We start from the raw sequence: 19126 nt of genomic DNA, 5'->3' as shown, positions 1-19126 counted from the left end.
CCTTTTACAATATTGTCAAATAGTGTTATCATGAGGTAGGTATTTACTGAGATAATTAAAACTTATGCTCAATTAGTTTGCAGTGCTGGGCCAATTACAGTGACCTTTACCCGTTATGATTTTATGATTAAGTGTGTACTCATTTTCTGATGTCTCAAATATATATATGAATGTTACAAGTTTTGTGCTATTTGTGGAGAGCATGGCATTTGTGAAAATATCCAACACCAATAAATATTCCATGTTTACTATCATCCCTTTCTTTCATTCCTACATGCTGTCATTTGATTTGTTGATAGTATTTTAAAGGATGTCCAACATACCTACCATTCTGCACAGATCATCCCAATTTCTAAGTTTGTCAGTCAAAGACAATAGATTTTGGAAAGGACAATAATAGATGTTGGTAGAATTCCTATTCCTAATATGACCTTTGGAAAGATAATGTCACTTGAATATACAAGTAACAGCTAAGAAAGAACATTTACTTTTAGACCAAGATTTAAACAGTCTCATTTTTCTTTTTTTCCGCCAGGATTTCCTTGGCAGTCTGGAATGTACCATGGGTAATATCATGGGAGCAGGAGGGAGATATGTTCAGCCTCTGAAGTAAGTTGTAGGAAATTATTCGTGATCATGTTTATGGTTTGTTTGTTTTTTTTCATATATGGCCATGTAAGGTTAATTTCATGTAATCAAATGATGTGTACATATGTTTTTCATTTTATGTGTGGCAAAGCTACATTAATTTCAAATGATCAAATGATGTTCTGATTTTTTTGGAAATATATGTTAATAATAATTAAAGTATATGAAAATTATGAAAGTTCAGATTTTTTTGGAAATATATGTTAATAATAATTAAAGTATATGAAAATTATGAAAGTTCAGATTTTTAGATGATTTTTCTTTGTTCAGATCAGGGTTGGCAGGTATGCATCTTGCATGGAATGTCAATATTCTTGTGCAAAAGCGTAACTGAAATATGTTGACAAGCATAGACTGTTACATTGCAGTGCTGATTTCAAAATGATTAATCTATACCCATTTTCAGTAATAAGATATAATAATATAAACTCAGAAAGAGAGAATTGAAGAAACATCAGAGATAATAAAGTGTAGTCTCGTAATGCTGAAAAAATGAACTACCCTTACCTTGATGAGAAAGCCTTTTGAGGGTTTTTAGACTTTTGATTAAGTTACATTTTCCCCATCATTATTGTTGCACTCTTATTCATTTGTCTCAGTTATAAAGGTAAAAAGAAAGACTGCGGCAAGATCATCATCAGAGGAGAAGAGATGAGTCAATGCAAAGTGAGTATTTAACCCATTGACGACAAGTCCGGAGTATACTCGGCAAGTGTCTATGGGAAATGCATGTTGTAGCAAAATGAGCTTGTCCTCAACAGGTTAAGGAAGAGATCTTTCTTTCTCTGTACCCAGCATCTCTTTCGTACAGTGCAGTATATGCTATAATTTTCCTGTTTTAATCTTTGTGCATTTCACAGTTCGACTGCTTTTCATGTGAAAAAAAAAATGAAATTTAATTTCTCTGCTATGTCTATGGCCTTGAATTGAAAAATTCTGCTTCACAAGAGACCACCACTATTCCTCATACATACAGTGGACACTACATTTTCACACTTTCAAGTGAATACTGTATTTAGCATTTACAAGTTTTATATGAACTGACATAAACAGTTGTCATATTGTGTCATAATTGAGTATTTTTCTTTTCTTTTTCCCTGCACAGGACTTGATGACACTGCAGTTCAAGGGAGAAAATCTAGACAAGAAAGACTTCTTTGGAAAATCAGACCCTTTCCTCGTCTTCTCCAGGCAGAACGAGGATGGCACGTAAGAATCAAAATCAAAGCACTCTGTCCATGTAGATAAAACATATGGCTTAACTTGGTAGTGGGTCTACATACCACAATCCCATTCTGTTCACAATAAAGTTGGAGAAACCTGTTCCTCTTTAAAAATATTCTCTCGCATTTAAAACATTTCTGCTTAATGTGGTGAGAACTGAGCTACTGCTAAATTGGCCATTTGACATGTCGACAATATTTGTATATTTTATTTTATTTTTTAAGTTTGTGTGTCCCTTTCACAACCCTAAAATGAGATTCCTTTCATTAAGCTGGTATATTTTAGAGGTAGGTAGTTCAGACCTATCCTTGGAATGGTAAAACTGGAAATTGCTTTAAGACAGAGGGCAAACAATACAATAGATTTCCTGTGAATTTTTTCTGTTTTTTCAGTTCTTCAACTGTTATCCTCAGTACAAAAGGGAGCATATTTTTGAGTGATATGGGATAAGTTTTTCATATCTTTTTAAAAACTCTGAGGTGTATTACCGTAAGATTTCATACACCATGTAAGGAGACATTACTCTCGAACAATGCAAAATTTTGTGACATTTGCAAAAGGGTTACATGCCTTTTAAGTCGAACTTTTTATGTCCAGAATTTTTAACACACTTTTTGACAGATTCACAATTTGCCACAAGACAGAGGTCATCAAGAACACACTGAACCCAAACTGGAAGTGTTTCAGCATCATGCTGCGATCGTTCTGTAACGGTGACTACGACAGGAAGATACAAGTGGAATGCTACGACTGGAACAGAGACGGAAGGTAGGCGCAGGCACATCCACCACAGCCCAGCCAGCTGCTGATGTTGCCAATTTGCATCCACTTGTAATCTAGCATATGAAAAACAAGACTCTTCACTTCTGGCTGCCTGTTGTACATCTCCAAACTTCGTGTCGTTGGCAATGGACAGACAGAAGCAATGTTTTTGTTTTGTTTTTTTGTGTATTTTTTTTTTTTTTTGGGGGGGGGGAGGTGATATAAAACTCATAAGCCTGAAAACAGACAGCATCCAAAACAAGTTCAAGGACAAAAAGTGTGGCCGTATTTTGGCAAGGTTTGTTTTTTCCCATTAGTATCTCCAGAGCATAATTGTCCACAGATTCTTGCAGTCTGGTTGTTCAGTAGTCTAAAATATCATCCTTATCTATGATGGTTTTTCTTAGAAGTCATATGTTCCTGATTTTGTATTTTGCAGTCACAGTATGATTGGAGTCTTTGAGACGACTGTGAGGGAGCTGTCACGAGGGCCTGGCCATTCAAACGTCTATCATGTGAGTGTCATCCAATCAAAACATTTCTACCATCACAATGTACAGTATTGGTGTGTGTCAGTAAATGGTGTGATAGACTGGTGGTTTTGAGCGGAAGGTTGTGTGTTCAAATCCCCATCTGGTGCATCCATCTTTTGGACGACATCTATTTTCTTCACCATTTATAGTGTACAATCACATTGGGTACTATGTTTATACCTGGCAGTGTTCATATGAATGAACAAATGAATGAATAAGATATTGTCAAAGTTACTATCAGCAGTGGTAGTAGTAGTATTAGTAAGTATGAAGAAGTTATAGTAGCAGTTGTTGTAGCACTGTCAAATGCAAGTAGTATAGCAGACAAATGATGAAAAAGAGCTTTAAATTGTCAATGCACCTAACACTCTAAGTTTTGACTGTCCTTTTGAGGATTTAATATGCTTAACCTGCATACCTGCATACATTACTCTGTTCAGTACAGAACTGTACGATCACGAATTTAACCACTCGTGAAATCGTCGGGAATTCCCGATTCGCGAAAATTTAGATTTGCGAAATATATGGCGTATACAGAACATGAATACATCTGAATTGTTTCTGTTGCTGCTTCTCTCATTGTCTGATCAAAGAATTTTGTTGAACATTCAAAGGGATGGTTTAGTTTTAGGTGAGATGGGAATTCAGGTTTGAACTTTTTGCAGGATTATTATAAACCAGTTATATGAATTATCAAAAAGCATAAATTTCTAAGACGAATTCAAAGTTTGTTTGATTCAAATTGATTTTGAAATGGCTGAGATATCCTAAAACAAAGTAGTCTGAATAAAAGATGGGACCCACCTTTTGTAGGTCCACTTTGTTTTACTTTATTTTTTGATATCTCAGTCATTTCAAAACAGATTTTTATCAAATAAACTTTTATTTCCTCTTAATATTGTATGATATTTGATATATCATATAAGAGGTTTGCAATTATCTCGCAAAAAGTTAAAATCTGAATCCCTATCTCGACTTAAAGTATGTCATCCCTTTAAACTCTGTCTTCATATCCTACTGATTCATTGCACAAGCATTTGATTCGCATGTTATAGAATTATGCTGATATGTAGTCGGCACTTAAAACTGAAATTGTTGAATTCAATTGATCATACTGCCCTTTTTATCTGTTATGAATCAGTTGATTCATCCAAAGAAGAAGGCAAAGAAGAAGAACTCTGGGCTGATCTTTCTGACGGCAGCATCCATCGAACCTCAGCACACCTTCTTGGATTACATCCAGGGAGGATGCCAACTCAATTTCACTGTTGCCATCGACTTCACTGCATCCAATGGTGAGCAGTAGGATATTTTTTGGCCCAAGGAGGAGGGATGGATGTATAAAGCATCTAAAGGGAGATAGTCATCTGATAGTTGCAGTGGTAGTGGAAGTGGAAGTAGTATAGTTACAGTAATGATGGCAGTGATATTAACAGAGGTAGAAGTAGTATTAGAAGTGACAATAGTAGTGGTGGTATAGATATTGGTACTAGCAGCAGAATTAGTGTCATTGATAGTAGAAGTGTTATCTGTTGCAGTAACATTGATATTTGTATAAGTATCAGTATACATTGTATATATATATTTTCTTCATATGGTGTTAATGATAGCATGAATAGTCTTGGTGATACAATGTAGTAGACTTGGGAGAGGGATCAGCAATGTTTGTATGTTGCACTGATTCTGGCTGCCACTCCCATCAAACAGGTGACCTTCATAAACCCACTTCCCTTTCCTACTGTAGTAGCAGTTGTTGTTGAGGTAGTGGTAGTAATAATTACATTGATGATGTGCTGCTCTCTACCTACCTCACCACCAAACAGGCGACCCACGCCAACCCACCTCGCTGCACTACATGAACCCCTATCAGCCCAACCACTACCTCCGGGCCCTCAGGGCAGTGGGCCAGGTCATACAGGACTACGACTCGGACAAGCTTTTCCCTGCCTTTGGCTTTGGTGCCAGGCTGCCCCCGACTGGAGTCGTCTCTCATGAATTCTACCTGGTGAGGGCCGAGATCAGCAACCATTTTTCTATTCTTCGTGTGTGTGTGTGTGGGGGGGGGGGTTGCTTTACCAAAGAAACAACATTGAAGGGGTTATCTAAGAATGTATGGAACTTTTCCGTGTGTTTTGATGTGTGCATATAGACTGTGGCAAGTTTCTTCCTTCACAAAATCATTCCTGTCAGTGTGTTGCACTAGGGGAATACATATGTACCTTCTCCATTTATACAGGCAATTATTTTTTTTTTTGTTGCCTTTTATAGCTCTGTGCTTTTAAATGACCTATAAATGTTGGACAAAACAAAGCAAAACAAAACAAAAGACCTTATCTAATTAAACTTGTTCAAACAAAACAAATTGCCCATTAAATTTTGTAAAAGCATATAAAATATTCGGTGCTCGTTATGAGAATTTCGATCAATAGTGTGGTTATGAAATCTGTATTTCAGATTAAAATTCAATCTTAACCCTACCTTACCTGGGCTATTTAGCGAGCTTGAATTCGGGGGGGCCATTATGGCCCCCCTTCAGATCTCGGCCGTTGATCGCGTGAACGCCGCAAAATTTTGCATGTAATCTACAAAACTGTTAAGTTAAATTTTCAAAAAATTTGCATTTTCTATTTTAAATCAATTAATTATGCAAATATATGCAAAACAACCTCATTTTCGTCTGTAATTGGCTTATAAAAGCTTAGGGAATGCTGATTTTTGGTGTAAATATTCCTAGTGACATTCCGAACATTTGTGCGTAAAAAAAATTTCAGTATGAAAATTTTTTATGTTTTTCATTGTTTTATCAATTCTTTATGTATTTCTTTGTTTTTTCAAACTTTTGTTTTTGTTGTTTTTTCAGCAGAATTTGTCACACACATTTTTTGAAGCATAATTATACTAAAATAAATTGATTTCGGCCATTAAAATTAAAAATATGAATCTTTATATGAATTAATTGAAAAAACACAATTTGTATTGACTTTGTACACAAAATCACGTTTTTGAGCAATTTTGGGGTTGACGAAAGTTTTTTGAAGGGGCGTGGCTTTGGAACGGTATGCCCGGGCGCGACAAATTTGGTCTCAAAAGTTGCGCGAGACTTGAAATTAAAAAGTCAGCGAACGGCGCATTAAAAAATTTTGTGCGCCGGAATGGTCGCGGAATTCATCGAGGGGGGGGGGCCATTATGCCCCCCCCCCCCCCAGGTAAGTTAGGGTTAATATCACCTCTCATTTAGAAACAAGTGCTTGAAAAGGTTAAATAAAGTAAACAATGGATACAAAGCTGCACATAATAATAAAAAAATGATAGATAGTGGTGCTGATGTATCCATTAATGAGAACAGGTGAGAAAGAACAACTGATGTCACATAGAAAAGCAGAGAACATTGACCTTTCAAGTCTACATTTGCATATAATTGCTTTCACTGTATAGCATGGTTTTGAAAGTAACTTTGAAAGTGTTTATTTACATAGTATCAAATAGTAAATATTAAACAGCACCTGGTAATGAAATGATATGATAAGATATAGACTTGCATTTCATAGTATCTCTTAAATCATCTTATCACCTCTCTTGGAGGAGTGTGCACCTTTGAATGTTTTGTAAAACAAATATATGGCACCATACAAATGTTGTGAATCACCACCACCACCACCACCACCATCATCATCATCATCATCATCACTATATTACACAATGTGATCTCTTGCCCGTCCCTGGCAGAATGGAAGGAACGATAACCCATACTGCAACGGCATCGATGGCGTCGTGGACGCCTACCAGAGGGCACTTCACACTGTACAACTCTACGGCCCCACCAACTTTGCTCCCATCATCAACCATGTAGCGAGGTGAGGCAAGATGTTATACACATGCAAAATGGAGAGAAAAAAAAAAGACACAAAGTAGCTGTTCTCAAACTTCATCAAGTTTAATTTTATATCAGTGGGGGGCATGAAAGATGTGTTTAGACATTTGCAGAAGTTGAATTCAGGTTTTAATGTTATCAGACTAGAGGCTCTGAAACAGAATTTGGTATGGAAGAGTGAAGTCACTTCATCACCTCATCCAAAGTGGCAGTAAATGTGTTCATGACCTATCCCACTGTTCTTGTAACACGTGTACCACCTGGAATCTAAAACTTTCTTATTTTACAACCAATTTCACTATTTCATTTGAACTTTTACAGTTATGAATATCTAATTCTGCTGTATTTATTGAAGTAAATTTGGTAATGTACTCCTACAAGTGTTAGTGCAAGCAAAGTAACAACAACAAGTCATTAAAACCCAAAAGATTTTATAATTACCAATTAATTTCTTTTGCCATAGAATGTTCTATCATTTTCAGTCAATTTTTTTCATTATTTGTATTTTTTAATCTACACATCAAATTATAGCTTGTACACTACACTAACTTACATAGACTGTGAAGAATAAGTTGTAAGACAGTCATAATTCCATTTCATATAATCCTGTATACCATGATATATATATTATGCACTATTGTAGTATAAGATGATATATATCATGTATTATGATACTGCCATTGTAATCATTACAGTAATCAAACAATGGTTTATTAGCTTTCCTCTTTCTAAAGCCATTCTCCCATTAACAGAAATGTATTGTGCTGTGATCTTCTTATTAAAATATCCTTGTATCTTCTCTCATTTCCATTTTCTTCCTTTTTTGCATGGTGATGTACAAACTTTCATTTTTCCTACCTTGTTTTATATCATCACACAATTTTAGCTTTGGTTTCTCTCATTTATACTGTAAACATGTAACCCCTTACAATGCCACAGTGTTACACCTATTACAAACCTCTTTCACAACTCTCTTCAGTGTTTTTGTTCTCATACTCTTATTCACTTCCCACTAGTGCTACTTAGAAATAGTTCTGCCAATGTTAACTCCTCATGAATCTTCCCATCCATCCTCTGCCAATCCATCGAAGTCCCTTTAAGGACCAGCACCTCATGGTACACCTGCAGAATACCATCAGCATTTATGGGATACCATGTAAAGCTTTCGTAGTAATCTCCCATTTAGTAGCATTTATTGCTTCAAAATGTTTCCTGAGTTGATTGTGACATGATGGTCTTTGAATTGTTCATACTCTTCTTCTCTTCTGTCATTTCCACCATGGCATCATCTATCATCTTGTCTTTCATGCTCTCTTTCTATCTAGAGATATGTCTCCCCCACCCCCATTCCATATTTGCAGGACTCGACATTAACAGCGGTCTGGTGGCCTGCAATCACTAAGAATTGGTGTCAGGCCACTAAATTCATATTTTAATGGCCCAATCAGGCAACTATGATTCATAATGGCTTGCTACTTTTGCTTCTTTTTTTTTTCCAGGCCACTATATAACTTTTGGGGGCCACCAAAATTTCAGATATCAAGATTTTAGTGGCCCAAACAGACCACCATACAAAATGGTTAGTGTTAAGTCCTGCCATATGTCATCATAGGGTGTGAGGAAATCATTTCATGATCCAATCACTTCTTCTCTCAGGTTTGCATCGGCCAAACGTGATGGATCTGAGTACTTCGTCCTCCTCATCATCACTGACGGCATTATCACAGACATGGCACGGACCAAGGAAGCTATCGTCAATGTAAGAACAACCAGACTTTTAAAGAGTTGCCCCTGTAAAATCCTAAACATTCGCAAATAAACTTTTGCAAATGGCCTTTTTCGCGGCATAAAACTTTCATGAATTTGTGACTGGCATTTAGTGCATTGTGTTGACAAAAATTTTGTATGCACTTTACTTTTGCAAATCTGCAATGCGCATGAAGATTTCTGGTGTTACATAATATCTCAAGATGTAATTTTATCCTTAGTGCCACAATGTGCATGTTTTTATCATCTGTCTTCATACTCTTTGAGTAGATGTTAGAGATAGAAAAGCTGGGGAAGCTTTCTCAAATTGAAAATTATGGAGTTGAAAATGGAGCAATACAGCATATTGCAATTTGGTTCTGTGTAAGGATTTGAAAGAATTAACTCTTTGATGCTTTTAGAATTGGAGCTGAAGGACTGAGCTCTTCGGCTACCATGTAGATAAGATTCTGACACTAACATTTTCCCCTCCATACTGGTTTCAGGCTGCTGTACTACCACTGTCCATCATCATTGTGGGCGTAGGCAAGGAGAACTTTGCAAGTGAGTAGCTTCTCTTGGATTCATTTAAGTCTTTTGTCAGCGCAGAATTGTATTTATATTGTAAAATCCTTAATTCATTATGTATTCCATTTATCTGTTTTGTTTTGTTTTGTTTTAAGTCATTGATACCTCACATAAATTGATATTGTTAGATCAGTATTGTGAATTGGTGATATAAATAGCTAATGGACTTTGGGAACAGGAGAAATTCCTTGACTGTAGACAATAAAAACTGCAGGAGAGAGCGAGGGGTACTGTTTTAACAGACACACACTGAAAACATTCTCCGAGTAGGTTTCCACGAATGGGGTGTGTCTACTGATGCGACTACCCCACCCACTGGTCAGCGCCGCCTATTGATCTAGATTGTGCACATAGAAATTATGGTTACAATCACGGATCTCAACTACATAGAGATTAGTGGTTACAATCCATGCACTTGATCTGCGTGTGGCATGTCAATCATTCTGTGTCTACAATGTTGCGCATGCGTGTGGAGTGTATCAAAGAATGTTAGCACGGTTACATTCTAATGGAAAGGTTGTTGGGGTAATGTCACAGTAATGTCAGGATCATGTCGCGGTTATAACCCTAGCTGGCTAGGGTAGAATTTGGCAAAAGTTACGGCAACAACGTCCAAGCAACATTTTGTGGGAACTGTTTTTGCAGGCAGGATAAAAAAAAAAAAAAGATTATCCAGATGTTAGCCAGATGTTTTCGCGATAACTCTAATTTGAAAGGCTCTGTTCTAACGGGGCTTCACTGTCTCAAGTCCAAACGAATTCTCTGGTGCGAGCATTCTATTGGTCAGTTGTACCAATACTGTGGTCATCTTTTCCTATCGGCAGACATGGAGGAACTGGACGGAGATGAGGTCAGACTCTCGTATCAGGGACGAACGGCGGCTCGGGACATCGTCCAGGTCAGTGGGAGCTTCTCTCTCTTATCAAGGGTTGCTACAGCCCCTCTTGCAATCACAAGGATTGTAAAGATTTTGATAATTGTGACAGTGATATAATACTAATGCTATTTTTGTAGTAGCAGTACTAGTAATACATGTATTAGTACAGTGGACTCCCATTATAACAAAGTCCTTGTTACGGGTAGTTTTCTTTCATTATATCAAAACGTTGTTAGAACCGAACAAATAAACAATAAAGAAAATAGAGTTAATAATGTTGCAGTCTGAATTTTTACTTTGTTGTAAGCAGAATTTCATTATAACTGTGTTCCTTATGTGATAGGAGTGCACTGTAGTACTAGTAGTGGTAGTAGTAGTAGTAGTAGTAGTAGTAGTAGTAGTAGTAGTAGTAGTAGTAGTAGTAGTAGTTGTTAGTTTTCACCTTCTTCACCCACATTCACTCTGTAGGCTACTCAACAGATGATAATAAATCAAGTTCTGTAATTTCAAGTTCTTTAAACAGAGGCTTTATTCTCAGGCAAACTTCTCTCAGCTCATGGCTGTGCTGCTAACAACTGTGTGTCGTAGATGGCGCTATCACATCTTGTAACAGTAGTAGTACTAGTAGTAGTAGTACTGGTAGTATTTGAAGAGCTTGCTTCCAAAAGGCGCTAAATCCAATTTTTATCGAACTCCATCTTTCGCATGATTCGAACAGATCTTTGTCATGTGCACATAAAGCACTAAAAATTTAATCAAAATTGTTTTAGGAAATATGAAAAAATCAAGCATGAAATTCACGCTTTCAACCAAAAGGCGCTAAATCCATTTTTGCTTTCAACCAAAAGGCGCTATATCCAATTTCTCTATTCCGGTCTCTGATTGGTCAGAGCACGCCAGCTAGGGGTGCTCTGACCAATGAGAACATGCAACACGTACTATTACATGCAGCGATACTGCACTACATAGTTCAATGGCAATTCTTCGCGGTCATGGATCACTACCACTGTTGTCTGTAGTGCTGTACAGAACCATGGCTATCAGTCGAAAGTACATGACAGTTTCATAATGGATGAAAGACCCAAGACTGCCGGTGATCTAAAAAGTGGTACGAAAAGTGGAGAAATGAGGCAGTGTTGAAGAAATGCAAGGCTAAGCAGTGGAAATACAGCTGTGAAAGGTGAGTTTACTTATCTGTACGACGCCCAGATTAAGTCAGTCCCATATGTGCGTCTTGGTGTTGGGACCAAGATGGGCATCATACCCTACTTTGAACATGTTGAGTTGATTTATGAGCAACGTAGAATGTCAAATTTGGGTTTTATTACAAATTTTATAATTAATCATTCACTGGGATCAATAATCTGCTGGGGAAAATCGTGAAATGGGCCCCACCATGCACCGGCACCACAAACAGGGCTCGTCGTCGTGCATCACAATGTAAATTATGTAAAATTTTATTTTACGTGTTGGCTACCAGCTAAATGTTTACCTGTACAAGGCTGTAGTGTAGAGCTCTAACGTTAGAGCTCTATTAAATGTTAGTACAATAAGTTTTAGTAAATTAAACCTCTTGATCTACGGGTTCTGCTCGATGATCATGATGCAATACCAAGCAAGGTAAATTTACTACTAGGCCTATAGGCCCCTACTAGTAGCTTCTACCAGATATTATAGGGTGGACTTACAGCAACAGGGCTGCGTGTGTATAAACAGGGTAAATTTACCGGTACTTTTCGGCGATGCAATGCCAAGCAAGGTAAATTACCAGTAGGCCTACTACTAACGTATAGGGTGGACTTACAGCAACAGGGCTGTGTGTGTATAAACAGGGTACTTTTCGGCGATGCAATGCCAAGCAAGGTAAATTACTACTAACGTTACTAACATAGGGTGGACTTAAGCAACAGGGCTGCGTGTGTATAAACAGGCGAGCCGCTGTGAACCAATACTGACATGCAGTGGTGGGGCCTATTTAACAAGTATGCCGTTAGCGTAGGGTTGTATACCTATGGTAAGAATAATCAAGGGTCATGAGGAAGTCTTTCCAAGGATAGAATGAAGGGCAAAATCGTGAAATCGGCCCCACAGCAGTGTGCTTGCACTCGTGCATTTAGCAATTAAGCAAGGTTAGGTTGGGGTTAGGGTTTAAGGTTATGTTAGGGTTGTACTTATAGCTGAATTGGCTGTTGAATTAGTCGAGGGACATTAGGGAGTCTTTCCAAGAATAAAACATGAAGACCAAAGAAAAAAAAAAAAAAAACGGGAGAAAGGGAGCAGTATGCTGTGGAAATTGGCCCCGCCTCTGTATCAATTGCTCGTAAACACCGTTTGGTGGGGCCGCATTCACAAGTATTATACTATGGAAGAAAGCCCCAACGCCGTGCTTATGTACCGATGAACGCCACACAGTGGGGCTGAATTCACGAGTATAAACAGGCGAGCCGCTGTAGTATTGGTACTGACACACAGTGGTGGGGCCTACTTCACGAGTATGCCAAATGAAGTGTATTGCTACAATACATTGTATGCAGTGGAAACTGGTCCTGTTGCTGTATCAATCATGCATATTAAAGTGTCGTTTGGTGGGGCCACATTCCTCAGTATTAGCCCTGTATTGTGCAAGAAAGCACCATATTGAACACTACATGGTGGGGATGTAACAGGTAAGCTGCCGTATTATTTAGTACTGATGATAGAGAGACAGTGGTGGGGTCCATTTCACAAGTATGTCACTAATTATCTGTTGAAGGAACTGTAATCAATAAATGAAGTTACCTTGACTCATTTTCTCAGTTAAGTTTTCTGTAGGTCTACAGCGTGTAACTATTCAAGTCAGTCTATACAGTACTGCTTATGCTGTGTTGCCATGGTAATAACCTGGTTACCTACTTTTCTAACTGTTCGAGTTGGTCTATGCAGCACGGGTGCATTGCCCTGGTAATGATAGAATTAGAGCCTGTCTAATGTTCACTGATGGATCTTATAATCCTGATATGATTGCATTAGTGGTTTTTTTTTATGGTTATATTAAACATTAAAAAATTATGTTAAAAATCTGTAAATCAAACTAGTCCCTTTCTTTTTGGTCTTTTAGTAGAGTAAGAGTTGCTCCAAATCACTATGGCTGTCTAGAAGCTATTGAGAAATGTATCAAAATTGGAAGTTTGAGGTTGTGTTTGCTACTCATGGACAGATATTCTAAGCCAACGGTATTAATTACTTTTGACTGAATTCTCTTATTCTTCTCCCAATTCAGGTTAATGGCAAATCATCCTTGGAAGTCATACAACCTACAGCATATCTGCAAGCAGCAAGTGTCACTGAGCTGGCAAGACACCCAATGACCTGCCCAACTCGTTGTCACGCCCAATACATCTGTCCCCCCAGGAGCAAACCTCCCAAGGAGGGAGTGGGTGTCATTAAATCGGATTCGAACCCGAGTTGGGCGTTTCAACGCAGCCATGCATCGGTGGGGGCTACACTCGTCAGCAGCCTGCCAGTGTGATGCACCAGAACAGACTGCTCAACACATCTTGAGTGAGTGCCCTGATCTCCGCCCTCCTGACAACATGGACCTGACACACCCTACTCCTAAGACTGTAACTTGGCTACAACAAGTGAGGGACGTTATTTAGCTGCCGCTGCCTCATACGCAAGAAGAAGAAGAAGCGCACATCGATGACATTTACCATGCCTTATACCAGGAGGGTGACAGGATGCATTCATAGCAGTACATGAAAGGCCAAGATTTCGTGAATCAGAGGATTGCGAGAAATCACAGAGCTTATCGTTCATTTCTGAGCTCATGCGTACTGAACCAGACAACGGAACCATCACAGTGGTCTTAATCTCATTGAATGCTGAATCAAGCTTTCTTGAGTACGCCGGTAGGTGCAACGTACTTCGAGTGGCTGTGTGTTTTTGACATCATTAAACTTAAGCTGAGAGGAGGAGAAAACATCCCTGGAAAACAACATCAAGGTGATATTGCTTGCATTTAGGCGGTGGACAGGAATTCGGCGAGGTACTAACCAAGTGGCCAGTGCTTTGAATGACTTCCTTGATATTGAATACAGTGGACATCTCTGGCAATGAGGATGAAGCAACAGTGGCCACCAATGATGAACGGAACTCTGACTTGAGCTTATGGCAAGACATTATGATTCCTAGGGCAGGCACTTTAACTAGTTGAGATATTCTGCCATGGACTTGATGGTATGCATTTCATGCGGTAAACCTCCTGTTTTGGCTGTAAATGACTCAATTTTTACTTTTCAGAAATGAACATGGTAAGAAGACAAAAAAAAAAAGACAATGTGATTCACAGTACAGATTCCTAGATGTAGGCCTTATTGCTGTTGACTTACGTATAAACAAAGAGTTTTGTCCACAGATGTGCTTTCATGTGCATCTGTTGCCTTCTTAATAAGTACTACAGTTTTAGCAAATTGACATTTTTTTTAAACAGATGTTTGGTTAGTCCAAATCAAAAAGCCTCCAGCAAAGCCTTGCGATGCTTTCTATAGTATTTATAGGTAAAGCATACAATGTGAGGGCTTATCATAGTGATTTGTTTTCATGTCTGTTGCAGTCAGATTTCTGCATGACAACCTGTATTTTATTTTCACCTGAAGTAAATACTATCAGTCAACATGATTTCACAATCTCTGCAAGTCCTCACTTTCCTTGAGTCACTGCACCTTCTGTATAGACTTCATGATATTCAGTGCAAAGTGTTATTAGGAGATCAAAGTATTTTATTTGTTGTTGTTGCTGCTGCAGTTGTATTGTGCATGTGTGGAATGTATAATGAATAGGTGTACAGTATGCTGCTATTATGAGTAAAATTAAAAGCAGCATGCTGGGAAAGATTTCACATTTTGATGTGTGTGTGTTTTGGTGCATTTGTGTGTGTATGTGTATGTGGGTGTGTGTTTGGGTGGGTGTGTGTGTGTGTGGGTGTGTGTGCGTGTGGGTATGTGTGGCTACTGTGATGTAAATTTATGCAGTTCTCTAGTATTTACCTGGCTTGTACATTAATGACATTCCCTAATACCAATGTTATTGAACAACTCAAAAGTATTTCTTCCAAAAGGCGCTAAATCCATGATTTCTTCCAAAAGGCGCTAAATCCGAAAAAATCTGAAATATAAAAATTCATAAAAAATAAATGGTGTGGGCAGGATTTTTTTAATGTGCATTTTTATTACCTACTGTGATGGCTCTTCCACTAGGAGCATAGAGCTAATGAATAAACAAGCTGTAATATGTGTAATTAAAAAACATCAATTTACTCGAAAGTAGCCGGAATGGATTTAGCGCCTTTTGGTTGCAAGCTCTTCATTTGTAGTAGTGGTGGTGGTAGTCCAACTGCTACCACTAGTATTAGCACTAGCAGTAGTGCTAATATGAGTATATGAGTAATAATATGGCTGATGCTGTTTACCATGATAGGTTCAGTCATGTATGATATGAACCATCTACCAAGTATACTTATTGGTAGACTGGCAAAAAGATTGTCGTACTTGTATTTAATAATCAAGTGCATGCACAAAATATTTTGAGTGGAAGTAAGTGGAACTAAGTTTAATACTTTGGAGAGAAAATTGCTGTGGTCCACATTTTGATGTCGAAAGGAATCTGCCTGAAGTTGTTTTGATATGTTTTCCATGTATAAGTATGTAGGCAGTTACTAGGAGTGCTGTACAAAATCAGTTGCAAGATTGCCTTTGCGATGTTATTTTTCAAAGTGCTGATTAGTGTGGATATGAAGAAATGATTTTGATTTCTTATGAGTTATTCCAGTGTCATTTGTCATGCTCTGATTGCTAGTCTTTGATAGTTTTTGTAGTACTTTATGTACACACTTGTCATCTTTCTTTGTGCACTCCCCTGCTCTGTCTTGTTCCTCTCCTGTTTGCATGCCGCACCATCTACTCCCTTTGCATGGCCCAGATGTTTCTTTTAGAGAAGAAATCCACCCAAAAAAAAAAAATTAAACCTCAAAAGAAAAAAAAAAATATTGATTGAAATATCTATACAAAAATGGAAAAAAAAATGGATAATAAATAAGGAAGGTATAACATTTTGACATTTCACACTTTTTTGGAAAAATTTCTGGACCAGTCCTTATGAATGTTCAAATGAGCGAGGTGATGATGTCATACCGTCACAATTTTTCATGTATGTTATATATGAATTAGAAAAATTTTTATTTTAGCTAATACAAGTAAAAACATGTTTCAATTCAAAGATGTATCAGAGTTAACATTTCTTCTTTTTTGGGGGTGGTTTTAAGGCAAGTTTTATATTTATATAGCTGAAATATGAGATTTTTGTCACTTCTCTATACCAAATGAATAACAAAATTGTGAGAGCATGACATTGTCAACTTGCTGATTTGAATATTCATAACGACTGGTCAAGAAGTGTCTTCCGGAAAATTGTGAAATATCAGAATGTTGTAGTTTCCTAAATATTTCTTATCCTATTTCGATCATTCTTGCACTGTTCTGCAGGGATTTTTTCCCACTCTTTCTTACAAAATTAATACAGTTTTGGGGTGGATTTCTTGGAAGTGTAAAATATGCCAAAGTCATATATTTCTCTCTTTCTATTCATCTCTGTACATCTCCCCAGTTTGTTCCATTCCGGGACTTTGAGAACTCTGACAACGTTGTGGTGAGTCAGGCGCGGTTGGCCAAAGAGGTCCTAGCCGAGATCCCAGACCAGCTGGTGTCCTACATGAAGTCTGCCAAGATCCACCCGAGACCCAGGCGGGCATCCATCACCTCCACCATTTCCACCATGTCGGCCATGTCGGTGGCCTCGGCGCCCCCGCAGCCGGGCTACAGCACCCCCATCTGATGGTACCCACGCAGCTCCGCCCTCAGCCTGGGTGATGCAAAGAAAGCCAAGATACCCGTTGGCACGTAGACATGTGAGAGGTCTGTGTCTGTTTCCGCTCCACTCTTGTGATGCCTAACATTGGAGACATGTTTGCTTTCAAGCATTGTGTGTGTCTTTCGATATCTGATGCATTGAACACTTTGATTACTTACCTTCTCTCTCTCTCTGTCAATGTATGAATGTCAAATATCTATCTCTCTATATTTCATTAGATTGAGTAGATGGTGTTAGATTTTGCAAAGAAACCATGACCGCTTTAAATCTAGCGTGGAAAAATATCTGAAGCTACATTTTTTCTGATGATGAAAGTTGAAAGTCGCTGTTGAAGAGATGCATAGTATTTGTGTGTGTGTGAACTAGAAAGTAGGTCTGCGTAGATTTGTATTTCTAACCGTGTTCAAATGCTCAGTTATTGAAATATCTTGTTTCACATGTATCAGCCAGTGAAGACTGAATGGTTGAAAAGTAGTGGCTACCTTGTGGTCTGAAAAATGACAGAAACGGACGAAGTTGAGCAAAATCATGCGTACGAGGCAAACCTGCCACTTCACTCTTTCTTCTTCTCTTTGTTCCTTCCAAAACCATTTCAGCTGCTTGAACTATATAAGTGTGATGAGTGACAAAATCAAATGACATTGCTGAGCATAAGCAGTCTATTCAAAACACTCAACATGTAGGCAATTTTAAATCAGTGCTCATACAAATGTAGTTCACTTAGTCAAGCCATTACAATTTTTTTTTCATTCTCTGCGTACATCTCATATACATACCATCATGTTTGTTTCTGTATCTTAATTCAACGTTTTCACTTCATTATTAATGTGCTTAGAAATACCTATATTAAGCACTGTATAAATGATATCTATTATAATTATTATAATCATTATCATTATTATTGAGAAAAGTTTTGCAAATTTGTAAAGAGTACAGTGAAACCCCGTTATAACAAGTTCGGTTATAACGAGGAACCGCTTATAACGAGGTGATCGCGTCGGTCCCGTTTTCCTTTGCGTGGAAACCTATGGCAGAACGAACCAGTTATAACGAGATTCCGGTTATAACGAGGACATTTTCGATGCATCATGATAAAGAAAAACATAAGTAATTTGGTCGGATATAACGAGGTTCCATTTCTTGACCTGCCGCTTTCAATCACGCCACGAACGATACATTGAAAAGCGATTTCACTTTTACGATCTCCGTTTTACGTATGTGTAGAACGCAGTAACGCACTGCACAAGTGCCCGTCCCGTCTCAATATCTACATGTACTATCTGAAGCATGAAGACTCGGAAACAAACATGTTTCAGTCCCACCGTTATCCTTCTTGACCATCCATTATCAGGGACGAATAACCGAGTAGGGCCTACCGTTCTTTCCATGTTAAACCACATAATCATAATCATTCCATTTTCTTTTTTGCGAGGTTCCATTTCCTGACTTGCCGCTTTCAAACACGCGACAAACGGAACATTGAAAACCGAATTCACGCTGTCCATGTCTCTTTCCCGTTTTGCAGAGTAGTTCATGTTTTCTTCTTAACCACGCGATAAGACACAGAAACACCTTCCGATGTTCCTACTAAGTTATTGAATAAAATCATTCGATTTTGTTTTTCGCGAGATACGCGTGCGTGATAGGTCAGACCACAGCGCAACGAGAGAAAAAAAAAAATATAACGCCTTCAAAGACTTTTCATGTAGCGACACTCGTGGCCAAAATGGACAATAATATTGAAATGCGTGTGCAACTCATCATTATACCCTTTCCATTTTTAGTTCCGACTTCCAGTTGTTTTGCTGGCAAGTAACTATTATAAATGTATAATGATTAAAGCCGAAATAATTAATGAAATCATAGCGATCCCGCCAGGCGACAGTAGCGTAAAAATAGTTGAATATCGCATGTTAATCTACTTAATTGAGTTGGTGTTCAGAAAAAGAAACAAACGCATTTAACAGTTTG

The 19126-nt window shown here is 38.1% G+C and overlaps 1 protein-coding gene across 3 annotated transcripts in view; it reads left to right on the top strand.

Annotated features, from left to right (window-relative positions):
• LOC140232981 (copine-8-like) overlaps positions 1-17359 on the top strand; it is a 38576-nt gene extending 21217 nt beyond the window's left edge. For all 3 annotated transcript variants that reach the window (XM_072313086.1, XM_072313088.1, XM_072313087.1), the window contains exons 7-18: positions 536-609; positions 1248-1314; positions 1754-1857; positions 2494-2640; positions 3074-3149; positions 4309-4462; positions 4991-5172; positions 6894-7021; positions 8695-8797; positions 9291-9348; positions 10197-10270; positions 16892-17359. In XM_072313086.1, the coding sequence (XP_072169187.1) occupies positions 536-609; positions 1248-1314; positions 1754-1857; positions 2494-2640; positions 3074-3149; positions 4309-4462; positions 4991-5172; positions 6894-7021; positions 8695-8797; positions 9291-9348; positions 10197-10270; positions 16892-17119 (1395 nt within the window). In that variant the 3' untranslated portion in view covers positions 17120-17359. The remainder of the gene's footprint in view (positions 1-535; positions 610-1247; positions 1315-1753; positions 1858-2493; positions 2641-3073; positions 3150-4308; positions 4463-4990; positions 5173-6893; positions 7022-8694; positions 8798-9290; positions 9349-10196; positions 10271-16891) is intronic.
• Positions 17360-19126: the final 1767 nt, after the last annotated feature.

Source organism: Diadema setosum, chromosome 9 (genome assembly GCF_964275005.1).
Source record: "Diadema setosum chromosome 9, eeDiaSeto1, whole genome shotgun sequence".
In the NCBI taxonomy this organism is placed as follows: domain Eukaryota; kingdom Metazoa; phylum Echinodermata; class Echinoidea; order Diadematoida; family Diadematidae; genus Diadema; species Diadema setosum.
The sequence above is the reverse complement of the archived record's forward strand: the minus strand, read 5'-3'. Positions and strand labels throughout refer to the sequence as shown.